The 22,669-nt window shown below is 37.1% G+C and overlaps 1 protein-coding gene across 4 annotated transcripts in view; it reads right to left on the bottom strand.

Moving 5' to 3' along the window:
- LOC126764882 (protein single-minded) overlaps window positions 1-22,669 on the bottom strand; it is a 56,267-nt gene that overhangs the window by 7,390 nt on the left and 26,208 nt on the right. For 2 of the 4 annotated variants that reach the window (XM_050482561.1, XM_050482552.1), the window contains exons 2-6: window positions 8,545-8,739; window positions 3,592-3,758; window positions 2,367-2,468; window positions 2,044-2,241; window positions 1,769-1,968 (exon numbers count right to left, since the gene is read on the bottom strand). In XM_050482561.1, the coding sequence (XP_050338518.1) occupies window positions 1,769-1,968; window positions 2,044-2,241; window positions 2,367-2,468; window positions 3,592-3,758; window positions 8,545-8,719 (842 nt within the window). In that variant the 5' untranslated portion in view covers window positions 8,720-8,739. Of the gene's footprint in view, window positions 1-1,768; window positions 1,969-2,043; window positions 2,242-2,366; window positions 2,469-3,591; window positions 3,759-8,544; window positions 8,740-8,893; window positions 8,981-22,669 lie in introns of those variants that run through there. The other 2 variants (XM_050482533.1, XM_050482541.1) reach the window with 2 other exon arrangements.

Here is a 22,669-nt window from a genome sequence, read left to right as displayed (position 1 = left end):
CAGCTCTCATACAAACAAACCAATTACTCTTGTTCTTGTAAAAACACTTTTTATTTGGCAAGATATCTTCACGAAAGTTGACTTAGACTATTGATCAAAACATCGCCACAATCTTCTAGTAAATTAATCAGATCAGTCCACTGTAGCCATATAAGATGACCGTTCAAAATCAAGAAAAAAGTCTTTTTATACCCTTTCATGCTACTAAAAATGTACAGATGAAGGGTATACAACATCATGACGATAACAAATTCCTACAGCATTCAAGCAGTTTGTAACATTTCCTACAAGCATATAATTTCGAGCTACTAACTACTACATATGCATATATTTATGTATGTATGTATGTACTTGTATGAGTTGAACGAAAACTCCATTGTCATTTTTTGACAGACAATAGCAAAAACATCATCATGAGGGTAATTGAGTGTCGGTAATAACCAGACGTCGGCAAACGACGACTGGTAGCTGCCAAAAACTCCCCCAAGCTTACCCATGCCACCGGAATTTTCTACATTTTTATCATCTGGTTGCCGTCGAAGAAACAAAATCACAATTCCCAACAGCTACAACCACTCGACTACCGTTACTTCTGATACTGCTGAGCATAACAATATTGCAGCACTTAGTTAAGAGGGAAATGGTTTGTTTTGCCGTTTTGTTTGCTCAGTCAAAGTGGGTGGATGAGTGGCAAGCGGTTGATTGGAAGGCAGGGCTTTTTTTATAGACATTGTCTTTCATTATAGATACATATGTATATACGAAAGTATATATATTTATTTTTTATCTTTGATTTTCCATCTATTGTCACAATGACAATGGAAAGTGTCGCTGTTTAATATTTGTTCAGTTTCATATTTCCAGTTTGAGCTTTAATAAAATGTGCAGAGAAATTTTCGAAATAATATGCCTAATTGCCTGTAATTTAATACATTATTCACTGAACATTTTTTTATGTTTGATAAAAATTAAAAAACATTTTTGGTTTGACAAAAATTGGTCTTGAGAAGCAACAGCTGCGACATTTTCAAATAAATATTTTTTTTGTTACATGTACCGTTAAATTTATTTATTTAAACTTCGGACAGATTTCGAACTAAAACATTTTTCTAGGTTAGGTTAAATATTTATTTTTTTGAAATCAAAAAATATTTTTACTATTTTTTTTAATTTCTTTCGCTGATTTTGCTTGTGGTGCTACCATCACCTCAGGGGAAATATTTATAGTATTTTTTTTAAACAAAAGACTACAAGCGACGGAGAAAAAACCGAGAAGCGAGATAATAACAGTTATTAAATAAAAATATTTTGAATTAAAAAAAATATTAGACAAAAATATTGTTAATAATTTTTTAGGTTAAGTCGAAAAGTGAGTTATTATCAATATTTTTGTTTAATAATTTTTTTTTAATTTAAAATATTATTGTTTAATATTTTTTATTTTAAAATATTGAAGTATTTCTTTTTATACAAAATATTAAAAAAAATTTTAAACTAAAATGTTTTAAATTAAAAAAATATTAAATACAAGTAATTAGAGTTAATATTTCACTTTTCGACCTAACCTAAAAATTTTTTTTCCCTAAAATTTTGATTATCCGTTTGTATCAGTGCCTACGTTAATCATATTTAATATAAAAATCTCCTAGTTCAAGTTTTTATATAATTCATTGAGCATCCTAAAACTATATTCGAACTTTGAAACACTACATCTTCATCGTCGCTAGATTTTCGCTCATAACTATCAGTCTAAAAAAATGGCACTCACCTCGCATCTAAAAATATTAATTTCAGATCCATACACGCCCGAAACATAAACATGTTTGTGTGTAATTTAATTTCCGTTATCGCAGACGAAGGCAGAGAGTGACCGACAGCTACAAGGCCCAAATTTTGTATGTAACCGCCATGACCGTCGCCATAGTCAGGAAATATGCGCGCTTTCAAGTAGCCAGAGCAGTGAATAACCTAAAAAAAATAAAAAAAATTGTAATAAAAATACAATACAAAAACAAAAAACAACACTACAAAGCCGCTACATACCTTATAACCAGATGTGGTGAGTCCAGCGTTCCGTTTCGCCAGCACACACTTCATGCGCAGGAAGAAGGATTTTTGCAATTCGATCGTATGCGAACCACGATCATTGCCATAGCTGCCATTCGGACTGCCGATGACGTTCGCATGGCCGGTGGGTGGATTGCCGCTCTGTGGTAGATGTAATGAATTAATAAATGCATCCTAAAATACCAAACGGCAAACAAAATGGAAAGAAGAGAAGCCGTGGATCAGTACTCAAGCATATATATGTACATAGATTTATGTATATATATATACTGAAAAATGGCGACAAAAGAATAACTTACCGGATTTTGGTACATATAAGGATGCAGTGAGAGTATAGCGTTCATCTCATCGTGATCGTGGTTGTGTATATATTCAAATATGGAATTGCCGGTGAGTTCAACCTGAAGAATGAGTAAGCGGGGGAGAGAATTATTTTAATGCGTTAATAAAGATTTAGTAGAAAACGTCGGAGAAGCTTTAAGATAGAATACAGATATATAAATGAACAGCGTGAAGAGCTGAGTTGATTTTTAGCCAGGTTCGCCTGTCTATATGGGAACTAGTACCTCAGTTTTTGAGATATCAATCTGAAATTTTACACACGTGCTTATCTCCTCAAAAAGCTACTTATTTGTTGGAACCGACTGTGTCGAAGCACTATACAAGTAGTATATAGCTGCTTTCAATCTGTTCGATAAAAATAAAATCTTTGTATGGAAAACTTCTTTATTTGAGGAGATATCTTAACAAAATTCGACACAGTTTATTATTTAAAGCAAAGCTACATTTTCCGAACAAATTGTTTCGATCGGACCACTATGGCGTATAGCTGCCATACAGACCGACCGATCGAAATGAGGGTAAAGAACTTTTTTATACCCTTTATACCATAAGAAATGTACCTCTGAAGGGTATTATAGCTGCGGTAAAGCCGAAGTTTACTTTTTCTCTTGTTTTTATTTTATTTTTTATTTTTTTGTACAATAAAGTAATTATGCCAAAACTTCTAAAGTTGGTGCTAAAAAATTTAACTTTTGCTATTAATGCTGTTACTAATATAATTTTTTGCTTATTTTGCGTTGCTCAGAAATGCAAATTTGCGGAAACTGTAAAGGAGCATCTTCAGAACACAAAATTTGCATACTTGGAGCAAAGAAGAGGCTATGAAATAAAATTATGCGCATAAATAAAGCTTCTCAACGATTTATTTTACCTATTCCTTGAACAGTGTGACGAACAATTAACATCTGCTGGTTAAATTATTGTCTACAAGCGAGGAAATAATAATATAAATTTATTCGTTATCTCAAATTTTTAAATTAATTAAATTTTTTGTCTTGCTTTGCTGAGCTTTGGACCAAATATATGCTAAGTTATTTTTAGTTTCAATGACTTCGTTTAAAAAATCGTATTTCCAATTCTAAATAAGTCTTTCTAATGCTTATACCTTATTTCCAACTTCAAGTTAGTCTTTCTAAGTCTTCTCCAAAGCGGAGGTTTTCATATTAGTCAATTCAAACTCACCTGACTGAGTCCCAGCTGTACGGATGCCGTTTCGGAGATGTACATAATTTTGCCATCCGGTGCCACAACAAATATGAAACCGTCCAATGTTTGCAGCAAATGTGAGCCAAGCTCTTTGATAGCGCCGCGTTGCATTGCCGGTGAAGTGCCCCACGCCTCGCCCAGACCTAAGTGAAAAAAATGATAAAACAGAAAAGAAAAAATTTCCTATAATACTGATAATGGCAAAAGAGAAGACTACAAAAATAAGGTACAATACATACAACAACGACAACAAAGCGAAAAAAGTCACTTTTAATGAGTACAAAAAGGTGCGACGTAAAACGTATGCCACAAGCACCAACCCATATGCGCCTGCCTCCCACCAGCAGCACACTTCTCACGTCTCTGCTACACACACACACACACAAATGAGATTCTGCGAAACTTTGCACTTACAATTTAACAACCCATGATGACGTATAAATATTATTCCCAATTAAAGTCATCAGCACAGTGGGATGCAGCGGCAGGCTTTTGTGTCACAATTCAACGGGTGTTCTCAGCGTACACGCGACATTGCGGTGACAGCCACCGACAGCGGGAGAGGCGCAAAATCACAGCACAGCAACCAGCTACCGCCAGGATGTGAGCTGAGACTCAAAGGTAGACAAGTTCTCACAGGACAAACAGAACTTTGTTATGGGAGGAGAAGGGGCTGAGCAGCAGCAGCAGCAGATACGAGCCCATACCAAGTGGGAATGTGGAAAAAAATGAAGAAGGACGCAAAAAAAAACGAGGAAGGTGGAAAAACAAAAGTGTTATGCCCTGTTTTTTACGACGAAGCTTTTGTTGTTGTTGTTGCGCAAACTGGCTTTTTATAGCTGTTGTAGCGTGTACCGCATTGTTATAGTTAAAGCTGCTGCTCCTTACGACTATTTGCTTGTTTCGCTTGATTTGAGTCATTTTCCGCTATGTTATTTTTGTTGCTGTGTGTTTCTTTTATTTCCACGACGAGCATTGCCTCTCAAGCATTATGGAAATAATTATTACAATAAAAAGGCACAAAGGAGGACGAAGCAAAAAGTAAGACAAAAAAATGTCTTCAAGTTGCATATCCACCCCCACTTGGCTTTAGCTTCCGCCCTTGTGTTATATACACACATATACAAACATACACATATACTTGTGGAAGCTTAAGAAAAGGAAGAAAGAAGTGGAAGCAAGTGTTGCAAATGTGTTACACATGTATGTTTGAAAATCTTGTGCTTTGTTAGCGCGTAGACTTTAGCTCAGCAGAATTCTTCCCCACATTCGGTAAGTTTATGTGTGTGTGTTTGTGCACTAGCATTGCATTATGAAACACTGTGTTGGTGTGTTTGTGATTTCCAAGTGTGCGATTAGGTGGGCGTGTATTATATGATTGAGGGCATATGCTAACCGCTTTCCTTCCGTTTGTACTAAAATAGGCATATTTATATTTTTAAAAAGAAATATAATTTTCTAAAAGCTAATTTCGTTAAATTTATAAAATTTTGTTTTTCATGTCTTGAAAATAGAGTTTTGTTAGAGTTTCTTAGTATTTTTTGCCGGTGGGCTTGATTAAGTTTCAAGGCACCCAAAAATTTGCTTAACGATCGATTAGTTTTTAGTCGAATTCGAACGCGCCAGAATTGTTCTGATATCAACACACTTCTTCTTCTTCTATATTGGATTAGACACCGCTTACGCGATTATAGCCGAGTTAACAACAGCGCGCCAGTCGTTCTTCCTTTTCGCTGTTTGGTACCAATTGGAGACTCCAAGCGAAGCCAGGTCCTTCTCCACCTGGTCTTTCCAACAGAGTGGAGGTCTTCTTCCTCTGCTTACCCCGACCGGTACAGCGACGGATACTCTCAGAGCTGGAGTGTTTTCATCGATTCGGACGACATGATCTAGCCAACGTAGCCGCTGTCTCTTAATTCGCTGAGCTATGACCATGTCGGCGTATAACTCATACCGCTCATCGTTCCATCGAAAGCGATACTCGCCGTTGCCAATGCGCAAAGGACCATAAATTTTCCGCCAAACCTTTTTCTCGAAAACTCGTAACGCCGACTCGTCAGATATTGTCATCGTCCATGGGTGACTTATAGAGTTTGATCTTTGCTCGTCGAGAAAGCACTTTACTTCTCAATTGCCTACTCGGTTCGAAGTAGCCCCTGTTGGCAAGAGGATTTCGAGGCTGACATTGTTGTTGGTGTTAATATTTTCTAAGTTGTGACTGTTAGTGAGTGTGACTGTCGTGAGTGTGACGACTGTTTGTATGATGACAGGAGATATTTCGTTTTGCCCTCGTTCACTACCAGACCCATTTACTTAGAGAATAGAGTAATGTGTAGAAGTCCAGGCAAGTGAGGAAAGTGGCCAGATTCTTTTACATATGACTCAAGCAGCTCACGACTTCCGGTATTAGACTAAGTATGCTCTTGGTAGCCAAAACACATCCGTTTGAAGGCGAGCTAAAGTGAGAAGCCGAACCATCCCTTCCCAGGGTTGTGCGCTGGGTTTGGGACCCGCCACGTAAAAACCATACCCATGAAAAGAAGAAAACAGCCGCGTTGGTAATCCTTATTCAAATATAATTCCAGACTTTTCCTATTTACCGGTATCAAGACGTTTTGGCTATGATGTGACCCCTTATAGTTATTTACGATCATACTACCGAGAGTCTCTGCGACTCAATTCAATGAATGTTAGCAAACAGGAAAATGCAGCGGCTTACACTTCATTGACTCCTTTCACATTAAGCTTGCGCTTGTGAAATCAATCCTCCCATAATTATAAATCTACAAAGAACATACTCAAGTATTACTTTAATCAACCAAGCCTTCCGCTCAATTTCCTGTCGTAAAAAATCCACTATGCGACTTTTACACTCCCAAGCATGAGATGTCCTGCTGCGCTTTGTAACAATTACGAGCATATTAACTTTGCAGCGCATGTATGTACATACATACAAACATATGTTTAACATACAAACTCCAACCATAGCATTAACACATCATTTGGCATAGCCGGCAGGAATTTGTTCGTTGGTGGCGGCTCGTGGTGCACCGTGCTCGAGTACGCGTCGTCGCCCACCACCTATGATCCTGACGTGTGTCGCTGTCAAACGGTCAGCGAAAGCGGGCACAAAGCGGGACGTCATTGAGCTTTGACAGATTTTTTTGTTGTTATAAGGTAGTACAATGCCGCAAAGTAGTCGCGCGCCAATTGTTCCAATTATAGTTTAATGAAAACAACAACATACTTCCAATTGTTGTTAGACGCAAAACAAAATACTCGTAAAAATAATTGATAATCGTGATTGGTACATAAAAGAGGCCAAACTTTCTTTGTGCGAACTTAATTGAGGGTTCAAAACAAAGTTTTGCACACTTTGTAAGCGTCTAACTATGTCAAAGCAGCAAACGACGGAGTAGATCAATCGGTTAGGCGTTTTTGAAAAGGCTTTTCATCTCTGACTTAAGTATAGGCAAACACTTCCGATTACCAGGGTGTCTTGGTATCTATGCTTACCACCCGGAAACAGACGATCAATCGGCCGAATATCGCGGCAAAGATGAGCCGAAGCGGTCTATTAATCGAAAATATAATCCTTTTTTGATTCCTTAATAGATTGTTCTGAAGAGTGCTAAGCACTCGCGTTGAAGATTTAAAAGCGATAAGTCTGTTCAGCATGCTGGAAGCTTCCAGTCAATGCAAAATCATAGTTACAAAACTAAGTCAGTGACATTATGACGACTAAAGTAGTGTTCTTATTTATAGAAGACTGAACGTGCAAGGACCTACCAATATCCATAACAAAACCCTACCAATATCGATGACAAAACCCGAATGCCCAAAATAATCGAATTTCATGTCAGGATGAAAATAATCATTTTTTATTAATCCCCAGTTTCTTGTAAGCTCTTCCCACTCAGAAAGTTCACTTTTTAATAGTTGTAGGAGTTCTAAAAAGGACACTCTGTGATCGCGATTCATGCGGTAAGATTAAAAATTTTTTGTCAGCTGAATGAACTGCTTGAAAGTACATGAGATAGTATCATCTCAAAAGTTCCTTCTCTAATGTACCCCCAGATTGCCAGATCAAGACTAAAACCCCTCGGATCTCTTACTTTTAGACATAAGCACCTAAGCAGATTTGTGTTAGGCTCAAATCGCTTTTTCGAAAGCTGATTTCCAACTATCATAGCAGACTAAGTGTGATCCTCCATCAGCCATCCAATTTACCCTAACCTAAACTGAGTGCCTTTAATTGAAAACACATTCCCTCTACAAAACAACTCCCTATTTGGGATTTTCGGTTAAGCTTTGGTTCGAACACATGGTTTGAATTGTAGGGCATATCGAGCGAAATACAGCCTAAACTCTTTTTGACTTATGTTTTAGGTACTGCAATTTAGGTCATCAAAAGTTTAGATTTTAAACCGATGCCTAACCGATAACTCGTTAATTGGTTACTCGGTTCTAGCTTATTAAGAAATCATGTAAATATCACAATTAGATGTATATTTATTCCTTGAAAGACCACCTACCCTTGCTACGAAGTTTGTATCACCCAGAAGGAAAAGTCGGAGACCTTATAAAGTATACATATGTATACATAAGGGATCAGCGTAATGAGCTGAATCGATTTAGCTGTTTCTAGTTCTTCAGTTTTTTAGATATCTGAATTTTTGCATGCGTCTTTTCTCCAAAGAAAGCTGCTCATTTGTTGGAACCGCTGATATCGGATCATACAAGCTGACCGCTGAAAATCAAGTCTTTATATGGAAACCAACTTTATTTGATAAGTTATCTTCCCGAAATTCCTCAGATCGGCCTACTATAGCTTATAACTACCAACTTTTGTTTTGTTTTGTGCTTTCATATCTTTCTTATATCACAAATAATGCTTTTAAGTACTTTGTTAATAGTTTTACTACTCACCATCGGGAAAGACTTGACGCATTTTCAGATACGATGTTGTTAATCTTATGATGGACGCTTTGTCCAACTGTGATGTAATTGCACTTGGTAGTGGTAGTAATTTGGCCAGTTCGAAGAATTCCGCATTTTCCTTTTCACGTCTAGTGCGAGCGGCATTTTTACTCTTCTCCTTCATGGCACAGGATTTAGCTAAGCCTGCAAATCGAAGCGACAGAAAGCAATGTTATTAAGAGTTTATCAATTTTTTTATTATTAAATATAAAAATTTATTATTAAATATGAAAATTTCCATAAACCATATATTCATATATATTTAGTTTTGTTATTGTAAACGAAGAGCAACACGCACTTGTAAAACTGGGCCGATTGCGCTCGCTTAAAGTCTTTCGCTGAAATATCATTTTCGCAAACACACTGCTATATTACACTTATTACTATGTATATCACTATTTTCCAATTAGCAAATTTATTGTCTGCCACTCTAGTCTATTCTGCGGAACGTTCTTGACTGTCTTAAAACTAATTTGTAACTGTTTGGGATTAGAAAATGTGCCAGACTTTTAAGAAGTCGCACACTTGCACTTTTGAGTTTTTGAGTGAAATACCCAAAACAAGTGCATTTACCTGGCCGACACTGCAGCGGCTATTGGTCGTCATGCAACAACTACCTGTATATACTATAGATTACAACAACATAGTTCACACGCCAGCAAGTGAAATTGTTTTTGCCAGCCAACAATGCTCAGTTTTATACTCCGATTCGTACATATGTATGTAATTTTCTTTCATTCTCAAAGTCAAGCCAATTGACTTCTGTGCAACATAATGGTGCGCATTATGTCCAATCCCTAAGCAATCCAACAAATCCGAGCCGACATTAGCCCATTCATGGATCTGCACTCGGCGCACCGTTTTTACCTGCGCCCGTTATTGATTGGCATTAGCAGCAGCAGCGATTGCAAGTCGAACGTAACATTTTATGAATGAATTCTGCACACAATACACACACACTCATGCAAGCATAGATATTAGATACAGATATATGTCTTGTCTTGCATGGCGTGAAAGGTGCGCGTGTCTCCGTTGCGCTTGCATGGCTTTTGCTGCAAGGCTTTTGTGGGCGTCTTGCTGTCTGCAAAATTTTTCTACCTCAAGCAAATCGCTTGTGGCCAACAGGTTGTTCACTATATGTAAGCGTGTACATATGTATGTATATACATATGTAGAGTATAGAAACTATATGATTTGGCAAATATATGTAAATATTTGTTTTTGTTATTTTTGGGCAGTTTATGCTTAGGCGTGTAACAATAGCATCTAGGTGTAGATAATTGACTTTTCCTGTAGGTTTTTTGTTATGCATTCAAATTCATCGCACAATGAGTAATACAAATGTATTTTAGAGCTCCTGCGACTCTCATTTCCCTACATACAATTGCAGTCGAGCATATATACTATATACATATAAGTATATACATATATGTATATACTATTTATATACATTTTTGTATACTTAGTATATATTTTTTTCTATTTTTTCCGTAAGACCACCAATGAGTATTGACAACTAACTTCGAACGTTTGGCATAAATATGTGAATTTCCCAGAAATTTCCCAATATAATTACATAGCGTAACATTGTTGCTGGATTTGTATGCATCTGTTTTATTGATTGACTTCACTTGCCGTACGTGATTTTAGTAAAATTTGCGAAATTCTTCATACGCCTCCGATTTCTATTTTTCTTAAAGGAGCAGATGTGCAATGTGCGCTGGGCTTAGGGTTTACGGTGCATATACATATATACACATATTTTTTAGGTATGATTAATAATGTGGGCCGTAATGCAATTAAATTTCCAAGAATTGCTGTTAAAGTCATATTTATTCTAATATACTTGTATATAGGAGTTTTTAAAGGAATTTGGTTGATGAATCGTTTTTTTCTTTGTAAATAGTTGGATCATAGCTGAATTTAAATATAACCTGACAAGTTGAAGGGTTCATTATAAGCAATGTAGAAAGTAATTATATTAAAATTATATTCACAAAATGTTTTAATACACAAACAAAGGTCGTTATTAAAAAGAGTCTAGTATCAAAAGGTATTTTAAAATCATTCGAGCATATTTACTGTGGATTGCAGACTTATTCCATAAAAACCTAAAAAGCAAGCAATTAGCTTGAAATTTTTATTTTACTCGCATTTTTCAAATATTTTCACCAATTCACTATAGTTGTTTTTTTTTCAGCCATGTGCTAATATATTCCACCTTTGGGCCCTTATTTTCTTTAGTAAGAAATTTAAATTCGAATTAAAATATTTTTTATATAAAATATTGCGACTCTGTATATAAAATTTTTTGCTGCGGCTCGAACAATTTCAACCAAATTGCAATTTCTCAGTTGCCTCAGGGTTGATTTTGAAAACTCCAATTTTTCCAATGTGTATACTATATACTTTGCTGGTGGAGTTTTCCAAAACAAAATAAAAAGACTTCATTGCAGATAAGTTTGGTATAATGAACTTCATCTCCTTGATATGGAATTTTGATCAATCATATCGTAGATACTTGTTCGACTATCCAATATTACCGAATAGGTACAACGCTAGAGGCGTAACATATTGTTCAAACCTAGTGAAAACCGAATCGTGGATTTAAACCATTGGAATTTAGTAATGCTGAACCAATAAAGTTCTATGATCTTGAGTCTGTAATTCCTATATATTTCCATTTATATTTACATTTACAAACTCTATTTTTTCGTAAGCCTTTTCTGTAAGACATGTCACTCTTGCATTATGATCAAAGAACAGTTGTTATACCCTGTCATGTTGCCATTTCGACATGTTCGTCTGTCCTTACGCAAACTAGTCTCTCAGTTTTTTATATATCGATCTGAAACTGCGCGCACGTCATTTTTATACCCTGAACAGAGTATATTAAGTTTATCACGATGTTTGTAACACCCAGAAAGAAGCGTCGGAGACCCTATAAAGTATATATATAAATGATCAGTATGTTGAGCTGAGTCGATTTAACCATGTCCGTCTGTCTGTCTGTCCGTCCGTCCGTCCGTCCGTCTGTCCGTCTGTATATATACGAACTAGTCCCTCAGTTTTTAAGATATCCTTTTGAAATTTTGCAAACGTCATTTCCTCTTCAAGAAGCTGCTCATTTGTCGGAACGGCCGATATCGGACCACTATAACATATAGCTGCCATATAAACTGAACGATCAGAATCAAATTCTTGTATGGAAAACTTTCACATTTGACAATGTATCTTCACCAAATTTGGTATAGATTATTTTCTAAGGCAACAATGTAATCTCCGAAAAAAATGTTCAGATCGGATTACTATAGCATATAGCTTCCATACAAACTGAACACTTAGTTACTAAAAGAAATGCACCTGTGAAGGGTATATTAGCTTCGGTGCAGCCGAAGTTAACGTTTTTTCTTGTCTTACATAAAAGCTGGTCATTTGTCGGAACCGCTGATATCGAATTACTATAACATATAGCTTCCACACAAGTGACCGATCTTTGTATGGAAAACTCTTTTCTTTGTTAATTTATCGTATTTACGATAGCATATAACCACAACACACACTGACCAATAAAAATCAACCGTTCCCACGACAATCGGATCTAAGTAACCGGAATGGACCCGGATTTTTATCCAACTGTTTTCTGCCGTTACAACCGCAACAACCGATAAAAATCAAAATACCAAACTTTTTATACCCTTTTAAGCTGTAAAAAGGCAGTTGTGAAGGGTATTATAGCTTCGGACCCGAAGTTAAAACTTTTTTATTGTAGAACTCCACAAAAAAGATTTGTATTATACGATATATAACCAAAAAATATGATTTAGGAATATACATATATCGGAACACTCGAATATCCTCACACACTTTGACACTTTACCGGATCACTTGGATTAGTCGCCAAACCGAACTCTGGCGGCTTCTTCTCTGCCCACATACCGACGATGGAAGAAGTCCTTGGACAAGCGCAGTGAGCTTCTCCACGGATGGGTCAAAGCTTGGTGGAAGGTTAGTGGAAGGATTTACTATCAGGAGCTTCTTAACTATTGCAGAAAAGGAAATCCGAGGTTGCAGCTATTAAGGTAGCAGTAGAGCTACTGCTCCGGAGTGCGGCCTCCTTCGGAGAAGTGACCATTCACTCAGATAGCAGAGCGGCGATACCAGCTTTGAATTCATTAACAGTCGAGGTTTGCCTAACTTTGCTATCAATAGCATCGAGTGTCTTTGGGATGAGACTAGTATAAGTGCCAGGCCAAAGCGGAATCGTAGGAAATTGCATAGCTGATGAGCCAGCAAGAAAAGGCACCCTAGTGCCACTTTCGGTAGAATGTGAGTAGGTCGGTACTCCCGTATCCTCTTGTTTTCTACTACTAGATCGCTGGGATTCGTGGAAGCTTGGCCAGCGCTGAGCCGCCACCGGTACATACGTTGTCGCAAAAGGCTTTTGATCCAAGATCGATCACAAGAGTTCTATTGATATCTTTGCCCTCAGTAAGGCTGGCCTCTCCCTAAGTTTGGGGCTTTTAGCAGGCCATTGCCCTATTCGCGTCCATGCTGCAAAGTTGGGAATCCTACCAGACGCCATTTACAGAAGCTGTATGGAAGTAGGTGACGTGGAAACAACTCAACACTTTCTTCTGGACTGTTCCGAGTTTGGGAGGTGAATATTCGCCTAGAGATGTTTGATAAATACTATACTCAGGGCACAACAAGGCATCTCTCTGTTCACTTACATACATACATATGTATGTAAGACAAATATTATTGCTTTTTAGCTTTCTTAATTTAATTAATTTACTTTGGGAAAGGTTAGGTTCAATCTCAATTTTAGAAAAGCTGGACTATAGAGGAGAAAGTGGCATGATGATTCCCCTGCATTCCTGCATACAGCTTCTGCAAAGAGCATCAGACAGAATATTTAACCTTACCTCGTGTAAAACATGTCTTGTCAGAACGTCAATAGGTGAGCCAATAGTTCGAAAGGCTTCTTACGGTTCACTCTAAACCATAATGATCGCAATCGCTCAAGTTCTGGTTGTTGGTCAGCGCTTGCTGAGCTAATTAAGAAGTTACTAAAATCTGCTTCAGAATAACAATAATAATTACATTTTTAAGATTTTTATTTTGGTAAATAGTCAGCCGGCAACGACGTATTCTAAAATATACTATACTCTCTAGATATTGGAATTAAATATCATAAAGAATGATATTAACTTAATTCAATAGATATGGATTATATGCATAAAAATTAATACATGTAAGCTGAAACTAGAGAATTAATGAATACCACCAACAAATCTACAAAATTATTATGAAAATAATAAATGTAAACACATACATATACGTGTGATGTACCTACAAAGATTGCGAAAAAACTCCAATCTAACTCGCATATGTACGTTGCGTTATTGTCCATAACTTGCCATAAAAATAATACTAATTCGCTAAGTTATTGAACACTGCATTATGGCTGCGCAGTACCGGAATGGCATTTGCATTTTCATACGATTTGTACTAGTCTGGCAATTTGTTAGCCTTAATGTCCCTGCCACTTTTCCCCGAGTTCCTTTTTATAACACACAACATATGTAAGTGTATGTAGGTATGTATGTATGTGTGGAACTCAATAATGGAATCAAAGTACCAGCCAAACGACCTTAGGGAAGGGCATCACAAATCGCATCAAGCTTTAACAAATAAATAAATGTCTATGAAACGGCAAAAATAGGCCAGTTGGCAAAAGTTAATGTATGAATTCCGCACTCGCACACACACACATACACACACATGTTGGTACATAACCTTAAAGCGATTAAATAAACATACATAAAGTGCGGCATGAAATCCAGTAAGCGGCGCACTTTTACTACGAACAACAACAGTAGCCAAATGCACAAAAACAACAACAGTAATTGAGTGTTACCGGAAGAAGCATATTGTGCTCTTGCGGGTATCAGGAGCAACAGATTTCCTCAATGGTTTTAATCCTAAAGAGCCGTCGCGCTAATCCGCCACTCGTATGCGCCGACATGTGCGCGGCCACGCCGATATCACCGCCACCACAATCAGGCGACAGAAGGCAGCAAGCCTAGCGGCAGCAACACTGGCTCTAGTACATATATGTATATCAGTATGGTTTCCGCAGTCTTTTAATAATACTCATCGTTCAACGCATTGCTTTTGCCGCAGCGGCTTTTTCGGCGCTTCTTCCATCATCATTAGCTGTTGACATGCCAGACTTGCCGGCGGTGTGCGACTCACAAATTTTACGAGCAATTCATTTGGCGTTTGATCTTTGAATGAACCGGAACGACTCTCTTCACTATTGATTGGCTATTGGGTATAAAGGAGTTTGAGTTTTTAGTTAATCGCAATTACTAAACGGAGGAAGAAGTCTCTTGTGTTCGAAAGTTTTCAAAGCTCCCTTAAAGAAATGGTAAGGCCAGATCAAAGATGGAGTGCAACTTCATGTCAGGCTTTTCACCGTTCCCACGACAGTCGGATCTACGTAACCGGAACGGACCCGTATTTTTTATCCAGCCAAGGACTGTCAACAACAGCAATCAGGTTTTTCAGATTTTATATCCCAAAAAGTTAATAATAAGGTAAAATCTATTCTATCGATTAAATATTTTTTGAGGTGTTCAAAAACGATCGTGCTCCTGAATAGGCTTTAAAACTTGTAGTTATGGTCTTTAGTCTAATATTTATACAGAGTTATCAAACTTTAAGTCGTCGATTCTCTGTTTCCTTCATTTATTTGACAGAAGCGTAACGGCAAACGATTAAAAATGAAAATCTGGTATTCAAAGGAGCTTTACTTAATCTACTGAACCAAAAAAGAAATCGACGCCTAATCGTGTGGACAGCACGAGCGTAAGCCTAGAACTTTGAAACTCGAAGAGAAGTAGATTCATGCCTTCCTTTCATTGTAAATCTTTGAAAAAATTCATGAACTTCGTCTAACACAATTTGTTTGGATTCCAAATATTTCGATACTTTGGCCACTTTTTCTCGTTTAAGGAAGTACCAAATCGTGAATAATGGAATTCTTTAAACAATAATCTACATTTTAAACATAATAGATAAGACAGTGTATATTTTTTTAAATCGAAGAACTCTATGAAAACGAAATTTCGAGAAAAGAAAATATAACCGGGTTTAGGTCAATGGAGAGATAAATTCCGATCTAACTAATTCAAGGAAGACAAATACATATTTCGAGATTATTTCAATCAAGCATACCAGAAGATGGTGAATCCGACTCCCCATGCCGATGAAGCAGACGCTCCAATACCCGACCATGAAGAAGTTCGAATAGCAATCACCAGTCTGAAGAACAACAAACTGACCGGCCGAGCTATTCAAATACGGCGGCGACGAACTGATAAGGAGCATGCATCAGCTTTTTTGTTGAATATGGTGGGACGAAAACATTCCCGACTATTGGAATTTAAGTATGCCATGCCCAATCCAAAAAAAGGGATACCCCACAATCTGCGCTAACTACCGTGGGAAAAGCATCTTCAACATTGCATATGAGGTTCTATCGAGCATATTGTGTGAAAGATTAAAGCCCACCGTCAGCAAACTGGGCCAAATCATAGCGACCACTTCTTTATCGTTTCTAAAGATGCTTTTGACAGCACGAAAAGGAGCTGCTGTCTGAATTTGGTATCTCCGCAAAACTAATGATTGAGAAGTAAAGTCCTCCCTCGGCACACAAGGATCAAATGCTACAAGTCACTCATCATCCCCGTTCTGCTATATGGCGCAAAAGCATGGACGATGACATCATCTGATGGGTCGGCGTTACGAGTTTTCGTGAGAAATGTTCTGTGGAAAATGTATGGTCCTTTGCGCATTGGCAACGGCGAATACAGCAGTCGATGGAACGATGAACCATACTAGATATTGACATATGTAGTTCAGAGAATTAAGAATTAAGATGGATGAAAACACTCCAGCTCTGAGAGTATTCGACGTAGTAATCACGGGGGTAAGCAGAGAAAGAGCAAGACGCCCACTCCATTGGAAAGACAAGGTAGAGAAGCACCTGGCTACACTGGGAATATCCAATAGGCGCCAAAAAGCGAAAGGGAATAACGACCTGTTCAGGGTACAAAAATCTTCAACAAACATCAGCGCTATTGGTCAGATCTAACGGATCAACATTTGAGAAGATAATAGTAGAAAAAAAGTTTGAACTACCCTAGTATATATAGAATGCAGAAATACATTGTGAAAGAGAAAGTTATTACTTTTGCTAACGATGATTTTATAGCATCTTAGCAGCGATAAATTGATTTCGAAAATTCTTAATAACTCTAAATCATAACAAACAAATAATAATAAAATTACAATTTAAACCCAATCAGAGTGTGTATATATGTACATATGTAAGTATTCTGCGACCATGAGACAGCAGAAATTAATAGAGCAATCACCAAATAAAAGAAAAAGAAAAAGAAGAAGCAAAATGAGCAATGACTAGCGGCTAAATTACGCTTGTCGCCCTGGGAAGTCTTTCATGTACGGGCAACTATGAACCAACAAAAACACACATACAAACACCTAGTCTTCGCTAGTATATATATATGTATAGTTAATAGTTAAATTCACGCTTCGACTTTCCCACGCCAGCAGCAAAGTCAACACTTGCAAATGATCCTCGATTGAGGTCAAACACTTTGCTGTGAGCACTTGCCAATCAGTTGTGCCGAGACTACAGCAAGATTGCTACTAAGTGCCAACAAATGACTGAAGAAGCGAATCGACCGCGTTCAATGATGCGAACAAAGCGCACACCGCAGGAGCCATTTTTAATCAAATAAGATTGTTCCCGGCGAAGGCACGGCACTACCTAGCCGCCTAACAAAAATCATAACTGTTTACATTACATGTGCGCTTAGTGCAAACGACTGACTAACTAGAAAATTTGGCGAATGTTTTGAAAATTTTCTCACGGCAAAGCAACTTTCCTGGTTCCTGGCATGGCAGTCAAATGGGGATTTTCCGAAAATGGCGCACATATTGTGCGAAATTCACGTGTGGACGAGAAGTGCTCGTCACTTTTTGGAAATTTTCATACACACAACATCGCAAAACACGGAAGGACATGCACAAAAACACACACACAAACACATATATGCAATTAGTTAGTACCGCTAGCGTTCCAGCGCGCTAGTGTGGGAATGTCCTTCCTCAACGCTATGCGGAAGCATTAAAGTGTGAACACTCACACACACATTTACCTGTAAGCACTGCCTGCTCGAATGCAAAAGTCAAATTCCCACGCCATACGAGTGAGTATCTTCAAGACTGAGCAGCACCGAGGCACCCATGCGCACTATCTAAGATTAGGGCGCTCCCACTGTCCTTTCGCCACACACAGTATGTGCAAACAAGTGAAGAAATTACGGTAAGGCGCTGATTGCTGACATATGCACACACGAGAACATACGAGCATATGTAAATATGTGCGTAAGCATTCTCAAATGTGCGTAACATATGTGGCGAGCGAAAATGTGCGCAACCTGCCTCATGCACCTTCCTTGCGATCGCACGGTTTGTAGAAACTTCTGTGCGTTTTTGCAAGTGAAAAAATAAACAACATAACTGCAGAAGTGTTTGATATCCTTATTGCCACCACCCGGCTCTTGCGCACCCCCTAGCGGCTTATCGCTTCTGCTTCCTTTTATCAGCCGTTGCACGCTTGAGCTGCCTCCACCCACTGGTGGTTAATTTGTCGGATTAAAGCCCTTAAAGTAAACATCAGCGAAATCGGATATGGTGACGGCCCGCCAAATTAACTTTTGTGGGTAAAATGGTTAATGAATATCCCTTGATGCGTTTGCTGAGTTCGCTTCCCATTCATTAACCCAATTACAATGCTAATGTGCGATATTCAATGGTATTAGCTGTTTCTTTATTTTTATTGTTGTAAGAACACTAAAATGGTATTAAAGTCAAGTTTTTGTGCTACGAATTAATTGTGGATATTTGCGCTTAAGCGAGCAATAAGATTAACAATCAAAGCAAATATAAAAGGAGCAATTAAAGAGTTTCAAACAAATATGTAAGTGGAGCTAGAGGCATTGTGGAGAAATTATTAATATCTATTAATATGTTTGTTTGCGAAATCTTCGTTTTCGCCCCCTGGACAGGGTATATCAAATTTGTCACGACGTTTGTAACGCCCGGAAGGAAATGTCGCAGACCTTATAATGTATATGTATAACGGGTTATCCATGTAAATTAAAAGCGTATATATTACAGCTTGCGCAAGAACTGATACCGCTCCACCTTCCCAAGTGGCATCACTTTGTTCTAAGCAGCTCATGAAAAGTTCCAAAAAGTGACGTTTTCTATGTCAAATTTTGTTCTTTTAATAAGAGTCAAATTTTTGAATTTCCATCAGAAAAATAGTTTGTGGATTTGGAATTGGAATTTAGTCCATATTTCTTCAAAAATGATGCCGGTGAGTATACAAGTATAACCGTCAATTGCGACCATTATCCCGCCATGATAACCGACTATTTGATGCGTGAAATTGAAGCACGTGATCTCGACAACATTTGGTTTCAACAAGACGGCGCCACTTCCCACACATCACATCAATCAATGGATTTATTAAGCGAACCCTTCGGTGAGCAGATAACTTCACGTTTTAGGCCGGTCGATTAAAAACCAAGATCGTGTGATATCACACCTTTTCCTGTGAGGATATGTAAAGTCTAAAGTCTATGCAGACAATCCCGCTTGTTATCCTCCATTCGCCAGTTACCAGTAGAAATGCTCGAACGAGTCATCGACAATTATACTCAACGAATGGAGCTAATGACGCTCTCCCCTTTGAGTTTGAAGTTTCTGTGTTTTTTCTTAAAAAAGTAGGGAACCTCGAAATGAGCCACCCTTTATATATAGCCAACTGAAATTGTACAACCATGCTTTTCTCAACAAGAAGCTGTTCATTTGTCGGAACGGTTGATCTCGGACCACTATAAATCTTATCGACCATACAAACTGAACAATCGGAATAAAGTGCTTGTATGGAAAGCTTTTTCCTTTGATAATATATCTTCAAGAAATTTGGCATGTGTTGCTGTCCGAGGTAACAGTAGAATCTCCGGAGAAATTTAGATGAAGTCACTATAGCATATATGTACATATGTAGCTGCCATCCAAACTGGTCGATCAAAATCAAGTTCTTTATAGCTACGGTGCAACTGAAGTTAACATTTTTTCCGATATATTTTCGATAATTTCAAGCTATCTATTGTCTTTCATCTTTGGTGGTGTTTACTTAGAGCAATTTAATTATTATGTTTCTTCTTCATTAAAACGTTCACATTAGTCTTCGATGAAGTTTTCTTAAAATATAATAATTTCTTGGGCAGTGGTGCACAGAAAGCCGAAAGTTTAAGACACCGAAAGTTTGGTTTAGCATAATGCTATTATTTCACCATACGGAACAAACATGTAAATTTGTTTTTTCCTAATATAAGTAGATCTGAAGATAACCAGATTCCAACAAAATCGTTTAGTCTGAGAACAAACAAACACTTAAAGAAGGAATTCCTGGAAAGAGCGTCAGTGAAAACCTATCCTTGTTGGCAAATACCAACCTTAACGAATGATCTTATAAATGAATACTACAGTCCCTAATAAAGAGTTTGACGTTCCATGTTTGTGGTCTTGAACCGTAGTCCACAGTTTGTTTACGGTGGTCGTCATATGAATGGAACCATTTTTATTAAAGCTGTCGTTTACGTGACATCGCACCGCTGACTATAATAAAACACTGCCTTCAGGGGAGACTTTAACCATTCTTGGTGAACAGTTCCACCAGACATCAGAAACTGAAAACTTATTCATTAAAGTTAACAACAGTGCCCTAACATTAATTTTTAAAGCTTCTAAATTGATTATATATTGAAGCTCATAACTCGTTTTGAAAAAATAGTGAAAATATGATTTCAGAAATAGTTTTGGCATTTAATTATACTTATTAGGGTGGGCCAAAAAGAGTATAATTTTTTTCCTTAGATAACATAAAGATAACTTTCGAATGACGAAAATATTTTTAATATTAAATAGTGACGATTTGTGATTACCCCTTTTAAATAAGACAAGAATATTCATTTTTTAGATGTTTAATGCATTTTAAAAAATTATTGCAATGAAAATGATATACAAAAAGACTCCAAAAAATTTGTTCGCTAAATCGACTCGTTCAAAATTTTTTTAGCTTTAACCAAAAAATAAACAACCTTAAATCGTAGTAAATAATATTTAATTTTTTTGTAAATAATGCCTCAAAATCAAAATTAAATTCTCCATTTTAAAAATATTTGCTTCTCAAAAACTTCCAGCAACTGCAAAGCAATGCAAACTAATTTCCAACCAAATTAAAACTGTAAACAAAACAACAGTTCCGTCCGCATGGCCACTCACGCAAAATCATATTCCTCTCTCTCTCTTGGCTATCCCACAATGGCCGAAAGAGCATATTTATGCTGCTCTATGAGGCATATGCTTGTATGTATGCGTGTGTGTATAATTTAAGGCTGTTAGCCAAGCTACACTTGGCAAGTAATGCAAGAGTATTTTCCAAAATAATTATGCTTGCCGTATTTGCGTTTGCCAAATAAATACAAACTACTGTTTATGAAATTTCCACTAACAATAATTCGTCAACAATGCAAATGCAAACTTTAATGTGTAATGTACGAGCACACATACACACCCACAGTCAAAAACACATACGAACATATAAATACACAGAGGGAAACGGCCATGCCTTGAAATATTCAAAGCTATTCGAAACTGAGAGGGTGTGCGCATGTATGTGTATGGGTGCGTCATTATTTATAGGTAAGTGTGTGTGTAAGTGCAAACGGCATCGACAAATATGCATCATAAATACCAAAAATCTCGAAAATATCACGTAAAATCGATCAGCAACAAAAACCGAATTGTTCAACAATGTAGCTACAATTTGTTTAGTAACAACAACAACAACAGCAGCAGTAGCAACAACAAAATGCAGTAATGCCTTTAACAACAAGAACAACGAAAAGTAGTAACAGCGGAATAGCAACGAGAAAAAATGAAAAATGGAAGTGGTAATGATGTTGCATAAGGCTTGTGAACGAGTGAGGGAAAAATCCTGATGGATATACTATATGTACAAACATGTGTGTTTGTGTAGGTTTATACTTGCATACAGATTATGTACATCTGTATATACAAGTAAGCATTTTCCAGAATGCCTTTAATTTACAAAGTAATGACGGTTATCAACACCTGGAGACTTTACGATCCGAGTAGCGAGTCTTACTTAGCGCTTAACAGAAAAATCTAACAACAACAAACATATTTTATTGCAATGTTTAGATATTTTCTCCTCAAGAAGATGCGTATTAGCAGGATTGTCGATATCGGACCAGTATAGGATATAGCTGTCATACCAACTGATCGATTAAAAGTAAGAGCTTGTCTCAAACATTTTTTATTTGACAAGATACCTTCACGAAATTTGGCAAAGATTATTGTCCAAGTTTACGCTACATTCGCCGCACAAGTTTTGCAGATCGGTTGACTATAGCATATAGCTGCAAACTAACTTATGAAAATCAATATGCAGATCATTTTATACCCTTTTACAGTTAACTGATATTGATGTGCACAAAACATAGGAAGATACATCCCCCGTTATATAAAACAGAACTAAGCTAGTTAAGCGATTTCAAAAAATAAGGCGAAATCAAATGAAATCTGTTATGACAGTATCGAACAATAAACATAGTTTCTTGATGTATATTTTTCTATATAAACAACATATCCTCACCTAAAATGCAAAATAACGTAACATAACTTTTCATAAGCTTACAGACGAAGGAAAAACGGATTGGAACAAAATTTGAGTTTTGGTTATAAAATGTTTATATTGGTTAGTCGAAAAAGTATTTTCATATTTTCAATCAAACTTCAACTTATTTTGTTTTTATATTTATAATGAACTTTAATGACCACTTTGGTCGACCACTTTTTGTAATTTTTCCGCTAGACA

Source organism: Bactrocera neohumeralis, chromosome 2, assembly GCF_024586455.1.
Source record: "Bactrocera neohumeralis isolate Rockhampton chromosome 2, APGP_CSIRO_Bneo_wtdbg2-racon-allhic-juicebox.fasta_v2, whole genome shotgun sequence".
NCBI classification, from domain to species: Eukaryota; Metazoa; Arthropoda; class Insecta; order Diptera; family Tephritidae; genus Bactrocera; species Bactrocera neohumeralis.
The sequence above is the reverse complement of the archived record's forward strand: the minus strand, read 5'-3'. Positions and strand labels throughout refer to the sequence as shown.